Source organism: Portunus trituberculatus, chromosome 32 (assembly GCF_017591435.1).
Source record: "Portunus trituberculatus isolate SZX2019 chromosome 32, ASM1759143v1, whole genome shotgun sequence".
Classification (NCBI taxonomy): domain Eukaryota; kingdom Metazoa; phylum Arthropoda; class Malacostraca; order Decapoda; family Portunidae; genus Portunus; species Portunus trituberculatus.
The window spans coordinates 8,736,586-8,756,079 of record NC_059286.1 but is presented as its reverse complement, the minus strand read 5'-3'; the positions used below and the strand labels follow the sequence as shown (position 1 = coordinate 8,756,079).

At 38.8% G+C, this 19,494-nt stretch overlaps 1 protein-coding gene across 2 annotated transcripts in view; it reads right to left on the bottom strand.

Moving 5' to 3' along the window:
* Positions 1-19,494, bottom strand: part of LOC123512092 — a 91,172-nt gene that overhangs the window by 27,963 nt on the left and 43,715 nt on the right. For both annotated transcript variants that reach the window (XM_045268299.1, XM_045268300.1), the window contains exons 7-8: positions 5,798-5,895; positions 2,119-2,357 (exon numbers count right to left, since the gene is read on the bottom strand). In XM_045268299.1, the coding sequence (XP_045124234.1) occupies positions 2,119-2,357; positions 5,798-5,895 (337 nt within the window). The remainder of the gene's footprint in view (positions 1-2,118; positions 2,358-5,797; positions 5,896-19,494) is intronic.

Below are 19,494 nucleotides of genomic sequence, written 5' to 3'. Positions count from 1 at the left end.
TTGTTTCCTATTATAGATATTACTAAGCATTTTTGGGTTTGGGTTACATTATATCTTTTTTGTTTTGTATTAATTGTAGCTCTCTGACAAACTGATGAATTAGGATCATATTATTATTTCTTTATGCAGGAGGGAAGACTGGCCAAGGGAAACAAAAATTGTGATAAAAAAAAAAAAAAAAAGGCTCACTGTGATACTGGTTCCAAAGAAGCTAAACAAAAAATAGTTACCTAGAAGGGACTACAGTGTTGATATAGGTATCATCTTTTTTTTTTTTTATTCATTTGTTTATTTTTTCAATTTGAAATTTTGCATGAACAATGAGTATGTAGTTTGATGCATATGGTTTTGTGTAAATGAAATGAGTTGTCTTTAGAGGGGAGGCGGTGACTGCCCTTCATGTTGTGAGGCACAAAGGGAAACATTCATTGAGATCACAGCTGGCCCTAATGATAAGTTCACACTATCCCCTCAACCACTACTGTGGTAGACGGCTACTGTTCTTCTCCTAAATCTATTAATAGTGGTGTTCCTCAGGGTTCTGTCCTGTCACCCACTCTCTTTCTATTATTCATTAATGACCTTCTTAACCAAACTTCTTGTCCTATCCACTCCTACGCTGATGATACCACCCTACATCTTTCCATGTTCTTTCAGAGATGGCCAACCCTTCAGGAGGTCAACAGATCACGCGGGGACGCCACAGAATGCCTGACTTCCGATCTTTCTAAGATTTCTGATTGGGGCAGAGAAAATCTAAGTTTTCAATGCCTCAAAAACTCAATTCCTCCATCTATCAACTCGACACAACCTTCCAGACAACTATCCCCTCTTCTTCAATGACATTCAACTATCTACCTCTTCCACAATGAATATCCTCGGTCTGTCCTTTGCTCATAATCTTAAATGGAAACTTCACATCTCATCTCTTGCTAAAACAGCTTCTATGAAGTTAGGTGTTCTGAGGCGTCTCTGCCAGTTTTTCTCGCCCCTCCAACTGCTTACTCTGTATAAGGGCCTTATCCATCCCTGTACGGAGTACTCTTTCCATGTTTGGGGAGGTTCCAGTCACATAGTTTTGCTTGATAGGGTGGGATCGAAAGCTCTTTGTCTCATCAACTCCCCTCCTCTGACTAACTGTCTTCAGCCTCTTTCTCACCACCGGAATGTTGCATTCCTCTCTATCTTTTATCACTATTTTCATGCTAACTGTTCTACTGATCTTGCTAACTTCCCCTTCTCCTGTGGCCTCGCTGCATAAGGCTTTCTTCTTCCTCTCATCTCTATTCTGTCCAACTCTATATATAATGCAAGAGTTAACCAGTACTCTCAGTCATTCATCCTTTTCACTGGTAAACTCTGGAACTCGATCCCTCCCTGCATCTGTATTTCCGAATTCCTACGACTTGTCTTCTTTTAAGAGGGAGGTATCGAGGCATTTGCTCCCCTACTTTGGCTGATGGTTTTTGCACTTTTTACACTTTTTAGAGAGCCAGTACTCAAGTGGGCCTTTTTTTATTCTTTCTTTTTTTTTTTGCTCTTGGCTGGCCCTCTTTCCTCATAAGAAAAAAAAAAAGAAAAAGAAAAAAAAACTTCAGTACTGGGACACATGTTTACCTTATGATTTGTGTACAATTAAACCATCTTATTGACATTAGGGTCTGTGAAGGTAAGAAGGTCTTCACTATTTTTATCCCCACAGAAGTTTCTGAAGCTGTATAAAATCACCAAATAGTAAGCAGAATGAACATGAAAATGTGTCATTGCAATGAAGGTGTTAAAGGTGTGCATGGGAGTAATTAGTATTTAAGCATGTGTCTACTGCCTCCTTCTTGAACAGAGTGTGTCAAACTCTGCGATAGTTTTGTCACTATGATTATGACAAAAGTGGATAATGAAGCCAATCACTCTTGTAAACCAATGCATGCAAGACCAAGCCTCCTGTGGAGTGCTATCTGTTGTGATATCACTCCCTCACTTCAATATGAAAATGCTAATGTGAGTGTTCCAGTCTCCATTGTGCTCACTTCCTATACCAATTTTTGTCAATAAAGAAGAAAAATAGGAAGAAGAAAAAAAAAATAACAGCAAGAAAAACACAAACATACACATACGTACTTGGAGAAATTTTACATTTGTCAGTGGTAAGTGTTGTAACAATTAATGGAGAGGTTGAAGACACTGAGTTATTCCTGGTCCCTGTGGTGCTGTGGTAACAGGGCAGGAGGGAGCTGGGGTTGTCAACTGCTCTGGCATAGCGGAAGAAAATAACAACAGCCACTATGCCAATACAAAGGCAACACACTCCCAGGAACACAATCAACTTCATTGCAGTATTGTTGACATCCAAAGGTGTTCTGTGAAAGCAAGGGAGGAGGTGAGGGGATTCTGAAAGTAGCAATAACCACTCTGCCAGTACAAACGCAACACACTCCTTGAAATGCAAACTATTAGTGATGCTGTCATCCAGAGCACTCTTATCTGAAGCTAAGCAAAGCAATGCAAGAGGTGAGAGGAATTCTATAGCATGTGGAATTGAATTTATAGATTAGCTTGGAGAGAAAGGTGACAAATGCAACTCTTGGCAAGACACTGATCTCTGAAAACAAGGAAGAAAGAAAGAAAGAAAGAAAGAAAGAAAGAAAGAAAGAAAGAAAGAAAGAAAGAAAGGAAGGAGGTGAGAGGATTTTCAAGAACCTGGAAATTGATTGAAAAGTCAGTCAAGAGAATGAGAAGCTAAGAATGCAACTTCTTGACAATATACACATGCATTAAATGACTAGTTACCAATTGAGCCCAGATAGTTAAGTACAAGACAGTTTAGTCCATCCTCTCATGATACAAGAATGGAACAGATTCAGTAATCAGGTTGTTGGTGCAATTCACTCGAGAATTTTAAGTCAAAAGGTGGTCGGATGTATTTATGGTTGAAGAAGAGAGGTGGAAATGGATAGGCATGTTTCACACAGAGACTGCTGTGCGTGAACCTCATGGCTTGTAGCACAAAACCTTGTGTTCTTGCTGTGTGTATTTACCTATTTGTGTATTACAGGGCCCGAGCTAAGCTCTCTGTGTCCTGTCTCTTTGTCTATTCCTTTCTTTGTGTATGTATGTGTGTGTGTGTGTGTGTGTGTGTGTGTGTGTGTGTGTGTGTGTGTGTGTGTGTGTGTGTGTGTGTGTGTGTGTGTGTATTTACCTAGTTGTAGTTTTACAGGACCTGGGCTTTATGCTCGTGTGGCCCCGTCTCCATATCTACACTTATACAATCTTACTTTAAAAGTATGCACACTCGTTGCAGACACAACTTCTTCATTTAAACTGTTCCACGTCTCAATACATCTCTGCGGGAAACTATATTTTCTAATATCTCAGGCATCTTCCTTTTCTCAGCTTTTTACTATGCGATCTTGTGCTTCAGATGTCATATTCTTCTCTCAGGATCAGTTTCTCATTATCCACTTGGTCCATTCCGTTGATCAATTTATAAACTTGTATCAGGTCTCCTCTCTCCCATCTTTGTTCTAGGGTTGGTAGATCCATAGCCTTTAGTCTCTCCTCATATGTCATCCCTTCAAATTCTGGAACCATTCTTGTAGCTATTTTTTGTAGCCTCTCCAATTTCCTTATGTATTTATTTACCTAATTGTATTTACCTAATTGTAACATACGGGAAAAGAGCTATGCTCGTGTTGTCCCGTCTCCATATCTATTAATGTCCAGCTTTTTCTTAAAATCATGAATATTCCTTGCGTTGACCACTTCCACGTCTAAACTATTCCATGCTTCCACCCTTCTATGAGGGAAGCTATATTTTTTCACATCTCTCCTATAAGTGGCCATTTTTAGTTTTTTCCCATGCCCTCTCGACATTCTTTCATTCCACATACACAGATCTTCCCTATCCATTTTTCCATGCCAATCATCACTCTGTATATTGCTATCAGGTCTCCCCTTTCTCTTCTGTTTTCCAGGGTCGGAAGTTGCATTCTTTTCAGTCTGTCTTCATAAGTCAAATCTCTTAAGTCAGGCACCATTTTTGTTGCAGCCCTCTGTACTTTCTCTAGTTTCCTTATGTGTTTCTTTAAGTTCGGAGCCCACTGTATTGTTGCATATTCAAGCCTCGGTCTTATCATTGCAGTAATTATTTTCTTCATCATTTCTTCATCTAAATATACGAACGCCACTCTTATGTTCCTCAATAAGTTCAATACTTCTCCAATTATTTTGTTTATATGTCTCTCTGGCGATAGGTCATTGGTAATTGTCACCCCAAGGTCTTTTTCTTCATGACTGGTTTTATGTCTTCATTTCCTATCTTGTACATACTCCTGATTCTTCTTTCACTCTTGCCAAACTCTATTTTCTTGCATTTTGTCGTGTTGAACTCCATTTGCCATGTACAGCTCCATTTCCATATTCTGTCCAAGTCTTCCTGGAGTAGTTCGCAATCTTTGTCACATCTCACTTTTCTTAACAATTTTGCATCGTCTGCAAATAGGCTCACATAACTGGACACCCCATCCACCATGTCATTTATGTAGACCGCAAACATTACTGGTGCCAACACTGATCCCTGTGGAACTCCACTCTCCACCAAGCCCCATTCTGATGGTCTGTCCTTAATTATTGTTCTCATTTCTCTTCCTACCAAAAAGTCTTCCATCCATTTTAGTAAACGGGTGTGTGTGTGTGTGTGTGTGTGTGGGGCCTAATGGCTTGTAGCACTGCTCCTAATTGTGTTCTCACGTTCTAATTGTTGTTATTTGGGACAGGTAAGGGAGTCAGCATCCACAGGCTCACCTGCTACCCTAAGGAATTTGCATATGCATGAATGGAAATCATCCCTACAAAATGCTGATCTTATTACTGGAACTTGAATGCTGGCATGGCAGGTGAGTTGACACACTGTGGCAGGCAATTCTACTCTGTAGCCACCTTCACCCCATACTTCAGCACATTCAAGGAATGCCCATGAGCAGCTGGTTTACAATGGCATGCAGTGATTAAACTGATACACATCCTATAGCCTACAAAGCTGAATGCAGTACCAATGACACAGACCTCAGGTACATTATTAGTTCATCACACAAAGTAAGGAGGAACTTATGAGTCTAAAAAACAGTTAGGTCTACCTCTCCTCTCAGAGTCTAAAAGCCAAAAAAGGATAAATATTTATTCTACTTGTAAGTAATTATTTGAACAGTAATTGCCAAGCACAGTTAAATGGCCATCTCGGCAAGGTACATGTGAGTAAAAAGCTGCATGGATCAACAAGAGGTAGCTGAGTGTTTGGCACCTCTAGCTGCTTGGTGGCACGGGGTCGAAGTGGTGCCCACATGGAATTTCACATGCCACCCACCCAAAGCCTTGATTTTTAACCTTGACATTTTAACCTTTAATGTTTATTTTTACTGTTTTCTTCAATGCTTGTTTTTATAGTGTGTTTATTGTATCAGACATGTATATATGTATATCTGATTTTACATTTATGTTTTCTTGAGAGCTCACAAAACAAATTTCATGTATACTCTTAAATGACATTAAAATATTTATTACTATCATTATTATGATTATTATTATCATTATCATTATCATTATCATGATTATTATTATTATTCTCATTATTATTATTATTATTACTATTATCAATAATTCCACTATTGGGTGATGAAAAGCACACAGCTTGTTTTGAATTGGCAAGTACTGAAATACAACAGAAAATGGAAGTGACTCCATCTTGCACCTTCTCTGCCTGAGTGAGTGAGCCCTCAAGCCCAGAGTGTTGTGTTGCACTTACTTAGTTGGCTTGTGACTATAATAGTGCTCTTCACCAAACAGCCATTCTTCGATTTTACCACACTCCACGGCTTCTGGCACGTCCACTTCAGGAAAGTACTGCAAATCAATTCTTTGCATTAGAATTGAGGTTTGGATGTAAAAATTGAAAGGATACATTATTATTATCACAATATTAAGATCCTCATTAATTTTGTTATGAACATCACTATTACTACCATGTGGTTAGCTGCTTTATGCCTAAGCTTTGAGTGGCAGGACAACCAAAGAGATTTTCCCATACACCAGAGGCTAGGACAACGAGGCCAACAAGTGTCAATGACGTGTGTGTGTGTGTATTTACCTAGTTGTACTGCACAGGGTTCAAGCGGGGCTCACAGTGTCCTGTCTCCATATCTCCATTTATCTAGTCTTTCTTTAAAGTTATGCACACTATGTGCTGTAACAATTCCATTATCCAATGCATTCCATTTTTCCACCTTTCTGTGTGGAAAACTGTAGTTTCCAATATCCTTCACACACTGCCTCATCCTGATCTTCTTTTCATATCCTGTTGTCCTTCCATCTTCTTCCGTCAACAGTACCAGGTCTTCTTTGTCTATCTTTTCAATATCATTGACTATCTTATACATTGTTATTAAGTCCCTGCATTCTCTTCTATCTTGTAAGGTTGGCAGTCCCATTTCCTTCAGATATTCTTCATATGTGAGGTCCTTTAATTCCAGCACCATCTTTGTAGCAATCTTCTGTATCCTTTCAAATTTTCTTATATCCTTTTTAGAACTCGGAGACCATACCAATGCTGCATATTCCAGCCTTGGGCGTACCATGTTTGTGATGATTTTTTTCATTATATCTTTATCTATGTAATAAAATGCCACTCTTAAATTAGTCAATATTTTATATGATATCTTGCTTATGTGTTTGTCAGGGCTCAGTTTTTCTTGTATGATCACTCCAAAATCTTTTTGCTCTTTAGTCTTCATTATTTGTTCCTCTCCTATCAAATAATTCCATACTGGTCTTCTCTTACTCTTTCCTAGTTCCATTATGTGGCATTTCTTGGCATTAAACTCCAATTTCCACTTCTTGCTCCATTCATAGATATTGTTTAAATCTTCCTGCAACAGCAGACAGTTCTCTCTGGTTTTTGATAACTCTTAGCAACTTTGCATCATCAGCGAATGTGAATGTCGTTTACATAAACTTGAAACATAATGGGGCTAACACTGACCCTTGTGGCACTCCGCTAGTTACTTTACCCCAAGATGAGTATGTATACCTGTTCTCATTTCCCTATCCTTCAAATAATCTCTTGTCCATTCAAGCAAGGTTCCACGCAGTCCTCCTATATTCTCTAGTTTCCAAAGAGATTTTCCGTGTAGGACTTTATTAAAAGCCTTTTTAATGTGCAGGTATACTGTGTCTACTCATCCATCTTTGTTTTCAAGTTCTGCAATTACTCTCGAGTAGAAGCTTAATAAGTTTGATAAACATGACCGCCCTTTCCTGAACCCAAATTGTCTGCTTCATATGACTTGCTCCTCTTCTAAAAAATTGAATAATTTTTCTTTGATATTTATTTCACATAACTTCCCTACAACACTTGTAAGTGACACTGATCTGTAGTTTAGTGGTTCAGTTGCCTTTCCTCCTTTGAATATCAGTATTACGTTGGCTCCCTTCCACTCTAGTGGAACTTTCCCTTCATTTATTGAACTTTTAATTATTTCACAAATTGAATCCAGTAATTGCTCTTTACATTCTTTTAACACCCAGCCTGATACACCATCTGGTCCCATTGTTTTTTTGACTCCCAACTTATCAAGTGATCTTCCAATATCCTTTTTGTGCAATGCAATCTCCTGTAATCCTTGGCAATCCAATGTCCTATTATAGTCTGACGATTTCATGAAGATCGTTTAGGCGTTGGCTTTTACAGAGATTTCCCAGTCTGCGGCGCTGTCACATATGTACCAATATGCATCTCAAGTAGATAGTTAATACTTATTAACTGAATGGTGTTGTAGTACATATACAGTAATACTCCGCTTAACGAATGTTCGTCTAACGAATTTCTGGTTTAACATACTATATAAAGTTAGACCAAAAAGTCCACATAACGTACAACCACATCTGTTTTAGTGAATTTTCTGGGTTTGAATTTGCCGGGTGAGGGACCGAATGCGGCAGCTTCGCTGTGATTGTCTGTCTCCCCGCCCGTCTCTAGCGCTCCTGGAGCTGAATCCAAGATTCTTTAACGTCAGAACAACCTCCTGCCGCAAAATGGCTTCCATGAACACTTGGAGGGACGGTGACGTGGTTGCTCTGAGGTTGTTGGGAACCACCTCTGGAGGTGGTGTTACTGTCTTATATATGCATATATGTTCACAAAACAACATTTTTGTTAGCTTTTTACAAACCTTGTCCCCCAAGAAAGGATTGTTTTGTAATGCATAAAGTGAAATCTTACATGGAATACCAAAAAATAAAGCAGAGATGATGAGATCAGCCACAGACGGCGGAGACTCCGGCGGTATGTCATTAGTAATTCACTATCACTCACTGCCACGGAGTCCAGGTTATCCTCATGGCATGAGCGTATATGAATACTAAGATATGATATCCACTATAGCAGGCAATAGAGGAGTGGAAACAAATGTAATATCGTGGTGAAAGACAACACGCCAAGCTAAAAAGGTCACGAGAAGAAGAAGAAGCAGCCAAGTCGCTGGAGTCTCTGCCGTCTGTGGCCGATCTCATCATCTCTGCTTTATTTTTTGGTATTCCATGAAAGATTTCACTTTATGCATAACAAAACAATCCTTTCTTGGGGGCAAGGCTTGTAAAATGCTAACAGAAATATATATATACATTAAGGTCTCGGTTTACGTCAGAGTTATGTTCCTGAAACATGACGTAAGTCGATTTTGTACGTAACTCGAGTTTCCGTACATTTCAAAGCATATTATCGAGTTTTCAACCAATCATTGTTTATGGTCATTCAGGTAAGTTAAAGGTTATATTGTTATATTATTTATAACTACGTAGGAATATGAAACACAAGTTTGTTTTTGTTGTTGATTAGGGCCACGAACGCGAGGGACTGCAGGTTGCCGAGAGGGGTGGACGCCGGAGGCCGCCAGGAGGGTGGGCAGGTCGAATGTTGTGACGCCCAGGGGGGACAGCTGGGAGGGTAGTGCAGTGCGGTTGGAGTAGAAGCGTGGGCAGCGGGGCAGGAAATGCAACAGGGATCAGCAGACAGGCGCAGACGGTGCAAGTCAGCTGCGAGTGTCGTGTGGCCCAGGCGAAGGCTCCGGAGTTGTTATTGTTGTGATGGGTGTGCGAGCCCTCAAGGTCGTCAACCTCCCCGTTGTCATGGTAATGGGCTTCCCATTTTCTTCCCTCCCTCACACACAGCTGCTGCCTCCCTTCTCATGTCTTTTAATTATGTCCCCTTTTTCTTGTAGCGTAATGGTTTTCCTTTTCTTAGCATCACTGCTGTCACTAAGAAGTTTTCTCTTTGGTGCCATTGAGCAAGATACAAACAACTTGAGTCAGTAAATGCAGAAGTAGGATAACACTCTTGCCAGGGGCAATGGTGTGGTGGAACTGAGGCAGGGTGTTATTGTATTCAAGTGTGAGGCGGGCGGTGTGGCGGGCAACCACCAACAATAACAATCCCGCACTTTACGATTTATAAATTTTCAGTTTTTTTAATCTTAAATTGCCTTATAGTGGACTGACGTAACTACGAGTTTGACGTAACTCGAGACCGACGTAACCCGGGACTTTACTGTGTATATATATATATATATATATATATATATATATATATATATATATATATATATATATATATATATATTTTGTTTTTTTACCCATGTGGTATGTTGGGGACCAACCCAGAACGCATCCCCCCTATTTCCATTATTTCCTATGGGAAAATTATGTCCGCTTAATGAATTTCCGCTCTACGAACAACTTTGACACCCCTTATCCTGTTCGTTAAGCAGAGTATTACTATATATTATGATGCTCTAAAAAGGCAAGTTAGAGTAATTTGTGTTTATTTCTAAATATATTTTGCATTGTATTTGCAAACACAACAATATTTGACAACATTTCCTCCGAGCATTGTCATATCCATTTGGGTGACCGAGTGAGGTCACAGGTCAAAGTGACCATGTTAATCCATGGGTCACTTCCTCTCCTGTTACCAGCCAGGATGAGAGAGAGAGAGAGAGAGAGAGAGAGAGAGAGAGAGAGAGAGAGAGAGAGAGAGAGAGAGAGAGAGAGAGAGAGAGAGAGAGAAGGGCAGCTTGACTAACTGACAGGCAGATTCTTTTCTCAAATTTTAGTAATTCATAAGTAAGTATAGATCTCTGATAGAAACATATTTGCATGAAATGTAAATTCTATATGGAGAGAGAGAGAGAGAGAGAGAGAGAGAGAGAGAGAGAGAGAGAGAGAGAGAGAGAGAGAGAGAGAGAGAGTGGTGTGTGGGAAGCAAGGTTCTCATTTATACAGGCTCTAATCCCATAATTTGCCCAGCACAAGGTTTGGCAGTGCCGCAGGCCGGGAAATACCCGAAAAAGCCAACACCTAACTGATTTTCATAAAATGGTCAGACCATAGGTTCTGTGAGATCATCTTCTGCAGTGAATACCGTTTTGAAGCTCTCATTCATTATTTCACACATTTCCTTCTTTGTTTGGTATGTCTTCCCTTCCTTAATCATTTTTTTCAACTGTTTCCTTATTCTTTGTTTTGCCATTAATAAATTTGTAGAAAAGTTTCGGTTCATCTTTGCTTTTATCCACTACATCTTTCTCAAAATTTCTTTCTTCCTCTCTCCTTACTCTAATACATTAATTTCTAGCATCATTGTACTGCCGTCTGTTATAGTAATTTCCCTGCTTTAAGAATTTCTTCCACGCTTTATCCTTTGCCTTTATTGCTTGTATACATCTAGCATTGTAACAAGCATGTATTTTTTTCTGAACTCTATAAACAGGAACAAACTTTTTTACTCCTTCATTGTATTTTGGTAAGAATATATCATATTTCTCTTGTACAGTCTTCCTACACATAATATTACTCCACTCAATCTCAGCAAAATAATTCCTTAATTTTTCAAAATCTGATTTTGCATAATTTAATCACTCTCCTTTATAATCCTCTCTGTAATTTATCTCGTCTTCCTCCTGCATTTGCACCTCTGATGTCACATGATCACTTATCCCATTTGGACTAAGGTATTGTATGATTGGAGGGAACTCTGGTTTCTTTCTGAAAACTAGGTCAAGCAATGATGGTTCTTCTTCCCCTCTGTACCTTGTTGAGTCCTCCACCCACTGGTCCATTGTATTAACCATAGTCAACTGTAATACTTTCTCATTCCACTGCCCAGCATTATCCATTACTTCGTGTGTGTGTGTATTTACCTAGTTGTATTTACCTAGCTGTAGTTTTATAGGGCCTGAGCTTTACGCTCGTGTGGCCCCGTCTCCAATTTTTCTTTAAAACTATGCACACTTGTTGCTGACACCACTTCTTCACTCAAACTGTTCCACGTCTCAACACATCTTTGTAGGAAACTATATTTTCTAACATCTCTCAGACATCTTCCTTCCTCAACTTTTTACTATGCGATCTTGTTCTTCAAATGTCATATTCTTCTCTCAGGATCAGTTTCTCATTATTCACTTGATCCATTCTGATAATCAATTTATAAACTTGCATCAGATCCCCTCTCTCCCTTTTCTGTTCCAAGATTGGTAGATCCACAGCCTTTAGTCTCTCCTCATATGTCATCCCTTCAAATTCTGGAAGCATTCTTGTAGCCATTTTTTGTAGTCTCTCCAGCTTCCTTATGTGTTTCTTTTTATGGGGGGGGTCCACACAACTCCTCCATATTCCAATCTGGGTCTTATTATAGTACAGGCAACCCCCGTTTAACGAAGGTTCACACAACGAAATTTCGCTACAACGAATTTTACTACACTCAACCCTCGATTTGCCGGACTAAAAGGGGGGAAGGCTTGTCCGGGAATGGCAAATGTCCGGCAATGGAAAATGTCCGGGGGTCTACCCCCTTGCCGGACTTTACCCTATACAGGTTGAACCCCGCTTTAACGGCACGCGATTTACCGGAATCCCGTGTTTAACGGCAAAAATTTCCGGTGGGAACATAGTGTTGTCTTTAACGGCATTTCGGCACCTGCACCAGCTGTACCAGGAAGTTGGAAAATAAATCAGACGTTTTTTGTTCAGAAAAACAAAACTGAGGAGAAGAAAGAGACTTTGCACCAGATGTGGAAGACAAGAGAAAGAAAAATAAAAGAAAGGCAGGATCAGGAAGAATAGAAGTAACAGGAGGTGCCGAGGCAAAGGCAAAACCTCCGACGACCATCATCATCATCATCATCATCATCATCTCACCACGTGGGGCCGTAACACATGCCAATGCCGCCGACACACATCTGTACTGTTTTTTTTATTAGCATTTACCTTACTTGGTTACTTTCTTTGGTGGGTTTTTGGGTGGCATCGTTGTGAAGAAGAGGTGTATCCACAACAAGCACGTAAGCACAACACTCGTGTGACGCGGCAGACTTGTTTACAGTCCAGTACTAGACGTGTATGTCCGCCCGCGCTGCCATCTATAGTGCCCGATTTGCTAACTTTGTCTGGCGCGGTAGTTTGAAATCGACTTGTCCCGGACTTTTTTTTTTTTTCCCACAGACTCTTGTCCGGCAAATCCGAAATCCGGCAAATGGAGGTCCGGCAAATCGAGGGTTGAGTGTACCAACTGCTCGTTTAACGAACACCAAACTCGCTTCAATGAAGTTTTATCCAGGTAATTTTTTTCCAAATTTGAAAGCCTCACCATATCACGCAAGCTGACAGGCTTTTGAATACACCAGGAGCTGCTGATACTAAGGCCTGCCTCAGGAAAAAACCTGGGACACCTATAAAATGAAGATCAAGATCAAGATCAAGCCTTTCGTGGACAACACGCGCAACACTCACTCCCCAGTCAAAACATAACAGCGTCAGCAGCAGCTTGTCTTCCCTAGCTCAACTTACCACCAAAATGCCCTGCAATTGGCCTAGTATTCGTAAGAAGACCAGGAAGTCTCTTACTCTCCAAGTGAAGCTAAATATTATTCACAGACACGAGAGAGGCCAGAAAACTATAGCAGTGCTGGCCACTATCTTGACTCCATATTATACTGTCTCTATTTTCAAGTCAGCAGACTCTATTAAGAAGGCTGGTGAGACCGTATCTTTCTTGCAAGCTAAAAGAACCACCTGAACTCATGACTCTACAATGGATAAAATGGAAAGCCTTGTGGAAATGAGGTACATAAGTTTTGTATGCAGTAAATGATGCGCACTTTGTTTACATTCCACAGGTTGCCGGTTAGTGTCTTTCTCGTTTCACTCTTCCTCCCTTCATAAAGTTAAGCTCATCAACATTATAAAGTTACATACATATATACATTAGTGTACATTAAAATGACTTAAATTAAACTACCTAAATGTTTAACTTCATAATTTTTACTTTCATTAAACCTTTTACTGTACTATGATGCACTCTTGCTTTGCTTACTCTCAATGGAAGTTCAAATCAGGGGTTAAACTTGTTATAATCGGTTCGCTTAACGAAGTTTCGCTTAACGAAGTGTTTTTTAGGAACGTAACCCCTTCGTTAAACGGGGGTTGCCTGTACTTATCAATTTCTTCATCATTCCTTTGTCCACGTAGTGAAATGCTATACCAATATTCCTTAGCAAATTATATGTCTCTCTGAAAATTCTATCAATATGGCTTACCGGTTGATTGTTTTCTTCCATCGTCACTCCTAAGTCCTTTTCCTTTTTTACTTTCTCCAGTTCTACTCCATCTCCTATCTTATAGATTCCCATGGGTCGTCTCTCACTTTTTCCCATTTCCATGACATAGCTTTTGTCCACATTGAATTCCATCTCCCATATTTTACTCTATTCCCAGATCTTATTTAGGTCTTCCTGCAGTATTTCACAATCTTTTTTGCTTTATAACTCTGCACAGCTTAGCATTGTCCGCAAATAGATTTATGTAGCTGTTCACACCCTCTGGCATGTCGTTTATATATATGAGAAAAAGTATTGGTGCCAATACTGACCCCTACGGTACTCCGATTTCTACTGCTCTCCACTTGGACTTCATATCTTTAACTACCATCCTTATTTCTCTCACCCTCAAATAATTTTCCATCCATCTCAATGTGCTTCCTTTTAAGCCACCCTTCTCTAACTTCCATAGTAATCTTTTATTCTTTATTTCATTTATTTATTTTTTTTTTATTTATTTTTTATTTTTTTACGGTAAAGCCTATAGCGCCTGTAGGCACACTTGAAGAGTGTATGGGAAGCGCTGTTCAGCTTCCGCCCATTAGTGGCGCAGGCAATTTTATTTAAAGTGGTACCCATAATGGGGCCCATATCACTGCCCAAGCTCATCTTGAGTGTAACCACCTAGAATATGGGTATCATGGTGATATGTAGGTAACTTTAAGCCACTTGACAATTGGCAAAGTGTTTTAAGGCTGTACATGGTGATTCGAACCTACGCGTGGACGTCTGCCTGATCCCACGCTCACCACCTTATCCACTATGCCACCGCCTCCCTCTTGCATGTGGCACTTTATCAAATGCCTTTTTTAAATCCAAATAAATACAATCAACCCATCCATCTCTCTCTTGTACTCTATCAACTATTCTAGAGTAGAAACTCAGTAAATTTGTTACACATGACCGACCTTTTCTAAAACCAAATTGGCTATTTGATATTAATTTGTTGTCTTCAAGGAACTTGATCCATTGTTTCTTTATTATTCTTTCACACATCTTGCATATTACACTAGTTAGTGATACCAGTCTGTAATTTAAAGGTTCTTCCTTCCTTCCACTCTTATGGGAACCACCTTAGCTCTTTTCCATTCCACTGGTACTGTTCCATTTTCTATTGAGTATTTTATGATGTATATTGGACTTGCTAGTTCTTCCCTACATTCTTTCAGTATTCTGCCTGAGACTTCATCTGGTCCCATTGCCTTTTCCTCATCTAGTTCCGTCATCAACTTTTTTATTTCAAGCTTGGTAACTTTAATCTCTATCATATGAACAGTCTCTCTATTACCCTGTGGTCTTTCAAATTTGGATTCCTTAGTAAAGACCTCATGAAATTTACTATTTAACAGTTCAGCCATGCTTTTTGGGTCTTCCACCATTCTGATCTCTCCTTTTAAGCTTTCTATTGTTTCTTTTTGTCTTATTTTTCCATTTATGAATCTGTAGAACAATTTTGGTTGTTCCTTACATTTTTCGACAATGTCCTTTTCATAGTTCCTTTCTTCTTCCTTTCTCACCTTAGCATATTCATTTCTTGCTGTTTTGAAGTTTTCCTTATTTTCTGGATTTCTGTTTCTTCTCCACCTTTTCCATGCTCCATCTCTTTCCTCCTTTGCCCTAGCACATCTTGCATTAAACCAATCTTTCTTTCCTTCTTCTTTAGGTCTATATTTTGGGACATATTCCCTGACTCCTGTTTTGTATATTTCCAAAAATAAGTTATATTTCTCTTGAACCGTTTCTGAGTTTTCCATTTCCTCCCAGTTTACGTTTTTAAAATAGCTCTTGAGGTTCTCAATATCAGCCTTTCTGTAATTTAATCGGTCTCCTTTGTATGATTCATCTCTATCTTCCTTTCCTTCTTCTATATCCATTTCTAATATTATATGGTCACTCTTTCCCAATGGGCACTTATATCTTATATCATCGTTAATTTGTATATCCCTTGTAAAAACTAGGTCCAATCTCGCCGGCTCATCGTTTCCTCTGAATCTCGTGTTTTCCTTTACTCTTTGGACCATGAAATTATCTATCATTAGGTTCAGGAATCTATCTCCCCAGGCATCATCCCCCATACCACTTTCATAATTTTCCAGTCCACCTCTTTAGAGTTGAAATCTACCATTATCACTTTTCTCCTTTCTTTAATGGTTCTTGTAAGACTCCTTATTGTGTCATTTATCATGTCTTTATATTCTTGGTTAGTCCATGAATTTGTTTTTAGTGGCACATATGTTCCAATGATTGTTAACTCCTTTTTATTAATATGTATCTTAACATACAGTATTTCTGATTTTCCTTCCCCAAACTCCACTTGATTTACCACTATCTCCTTCCTTAACATCATCATGACTCCTCCTCCTCCTATACCCACTCTGTCTCTCCTCCATATATTATACCTTTTATCTATGTCCATTTTTATTGCCTCATTTAACTTTGTTTCCACCAGGCATACAATATCTGGTTCTTCTTTCTTTATGTAATCTCTTAATTCTAATTTACTAGATAAAATCCCATCTATGTTTATATACATCATTTTTAATCTCTTGTTCTTATCATTTTTAGTTAAACTTGCTCCATTCTTTTCTTTCTTTCTCTTTTATATACCATTTCCTTATCCTGTCTCCTATAATTCTCCAAAAATGCCTTCTTCTCCTCCTCTGACCTTTCATTATTTTTTCTCTTGCTTCTGCCACCAGTTCATTGTGTCTCTTCCTTTCCTCCTCGTTTCTATTTTTCTTTATATATATATATATATATATATATATATATATATATATATATATATATATATATATATATATATATATATATTGCAACCTTCTGTTTCTCTGAGTTTTGTTTTTCTATATAGTACTTCTTCTGCTGCTGCTTGTGATTTTAGTAATATCTTAATTGGTCTCACTGTTCCTTCTTGATATGGTCCCATTCTATGGATTTCTTCTACTTCCTTTTCTAAGTTCTGTCTATCCTCGTCATTTAGATGTTTTAGTAGGTCTTTTACTGATTTCATTTCGTCTTTTTCCCTTCTTGGTCTATATTTAACATTTTTTTCTTTCAGTCCAAAAATAGTTACACTTTTTTTTCCGCAATTTCTCTTACTAAATTTTCTTTTTCTTGAGGACTCCTATCATTTTGTTTGTCATATTTACATCTCTTTCTTTTAACTGTTCTTGAAATACTTCTTGAAATGATTCCTTGTCTTTCTTATCTTGGATTCTCCATGCTTGTACTTCTTTTTTAATCACGTCTTGTACTCTTTCTTCTTCTTTGTTAACTAGATCTTTTAGCTTCTCTTTTTCTTTCTCGGCTTTACTGAGTCCTTCTTCCATCAATTTCTTGTAGTTCGCTACTTCCACTTTTAATTCTTCATTTTCGGTTCTTAGCCTAGTTTCGTTTTCTTCCACTCTTTTTATCCTTTCTGTCAATTTCTGGAGCTCTTTATCCTGTTCTTCATTCTCTTTCATTCCCATACTCTCCTTTATCAATTTATCTAATTTACGTTCGATAGTCAAGACTCTATCAAACAGTGAAGTTTGCGCCGTATCAAAGCCTTCAAATTCTCTTTCACCCTCACCAACATTGTCATCATCAGCTTTCATTCTTTCCCTTGTCTCATACCTGCATTTAGATGGAATGTTTCTCACTCACGATTTTGTAACACTGTATTCATGAAAAAAAAACGAGTCCACACTAATCACCCAGGCCACTGCAAACCCAAACAAAGGTAGTGAAGATCAGCTGATTCTTGGGAGCGACGGTATTATGTGCTTCCTCGACCGCGTCTTCTACTGAGTGTGTGTGCGTGTGTAATTTACCTCGGTCGCCTGCTGGTCACCCGGCCAGTCTTCCCCATTACAGAGCGAGCTCAGAGCTCATAGACCGATCTTCGGGTAGGACTGAGACCACAACACACTCCACACACCAGGAAAGCGAGGCCACAACCCCTCGAGTTACATTCCGTACCTATTTACTGCTAGGTGAACAGGGGCCACACATTATGAGGCTTGACCATTTGCCTAGCCGCCCCGGGACTCGAACCCGGCCCTCTCGATTATGAGTAGAGCGTGCTAACCACTACACTACGCAGTGTGTATTTACCTAGTTGTATTTACATAGTTGTAGCTTTATGCTCGTGTGGTCCCGTCTCCATATCTACACTTATCCAATTTTTCTTTAAAACTATGTACACTCTTTGCTGATACTACTTCCTCACTCAAACTGTTCCAAGTCTCAACACATCTTTGTGGGAAACTAAATTTTTTAACATCTCTCAGACATCGTCCCTTCCTTAGTTTCTTACTATGTGATCTTGTGCTTCTAAAGTCATATTCTTCTCTCAGGATCAGTTTCTCATTATCCACTTCATCCATTCCGTTAATCAATTTATAAACTTGTATCAGATCCCCTCTCTCTCTTCTCTGCTCCAAGGTTGGTAGATCCATTGCCTTTAGTCTCTCTTCATATGCCATCCCTTTAAATTCTGGAACCATTCTTGCAGCCATTTTTTGTAGTCTCTCTAATTTTCTTATGTGTTTCTTTTTGGGAGTCCACACAACTCCTGCATATTCCAATCTAGGTCTTATTTTAGTACTTATCAATTTCTTCATCATTTCCTTGTCCATATAGTGAAATGCTACTCCAATATTCCTTAGCAAATTATACGTCTCTCTGAAAATTCTATCAATATGGCTAACGGTTGATTATTTTCTTCCATTGTCACTCCCAAGTCCTTTTCCTTTTTACTTTTTCTAGTTCTACTCCATCTCCCATCTTATAGATTCCCACTGGTCGTCTTTCACTTTTTCCCATTTCCATGACATGGCTTTTGTCCACATTGAATTCCATCTCCCATTTTTTGCTCCATTTCCAGATCTTGTTTAAGTCTTCCTGTAGTATTTCACAATCCTCTTTTTGTTTAATGACTCTGCACAGTTTCGCATCGTCCGCAAACAGATTTATGTAGCTGTTCACTCCCTCTGGCATGTCATTTATATATACGAGAAAAAGTATTGGTGCCAATTCTGATCCCTATAGCACTCCGCTGTCTACTGTTCTCCACTTGGACTTCATATCTTTAAGGTGGTAATTCGATGACTCGATATCAATATCGGTTTTTTGGCTCTTCCATTGCTATTTTTCACCGAATTCAATAATATTTATACACAAGGTGTACGTTTATGGTGTACGTCTTCAGTGTTAATTTGGTACACAAATGTGGCGTAGTTTTTTTGCAATAAATATTTTTTCGGCGATAAGAAAATAATTCAAAATACCATTATAAAATCAAAACTAATAAGTGTGGCAATTTCCTCTTAACCACATATAATATACATAACAACAAATAAATGTTAGCATCGGCATACACATAACCTATGTTATAACAATTTCATTACACGCCAAATTGTTACCTTTTTTCATCAAAATTTGAGTTTATAAGCCTGTTGTAAATTTATTTGAGTGAGTTCATGCATTATCATGCTGGCATTTGTTAAGATGAGGTTGTTGATCATTTTGCTGCAAAAATTTTTGAAATTGACCAATTACTGAAAAGTTATTCAACAGTATATGCTGAAAAACTGAAAGTCGAGAAAAACGCATTTTTCTGTGAACATCTTCAAAACCCCCACATAACTCACTTCCTCACTCGGGGCAACGGTTTCCTAGCAGGTGGGCTTTAAGATAGGAGGTACCCTAAAAAGTATCCCCTTTAGCCCATAAATTCCCGTGAAAAGCCCACATGGCATAAAAAAAATAAATAAATAACTCACTCCAATATGTACCAAACTCAGATATG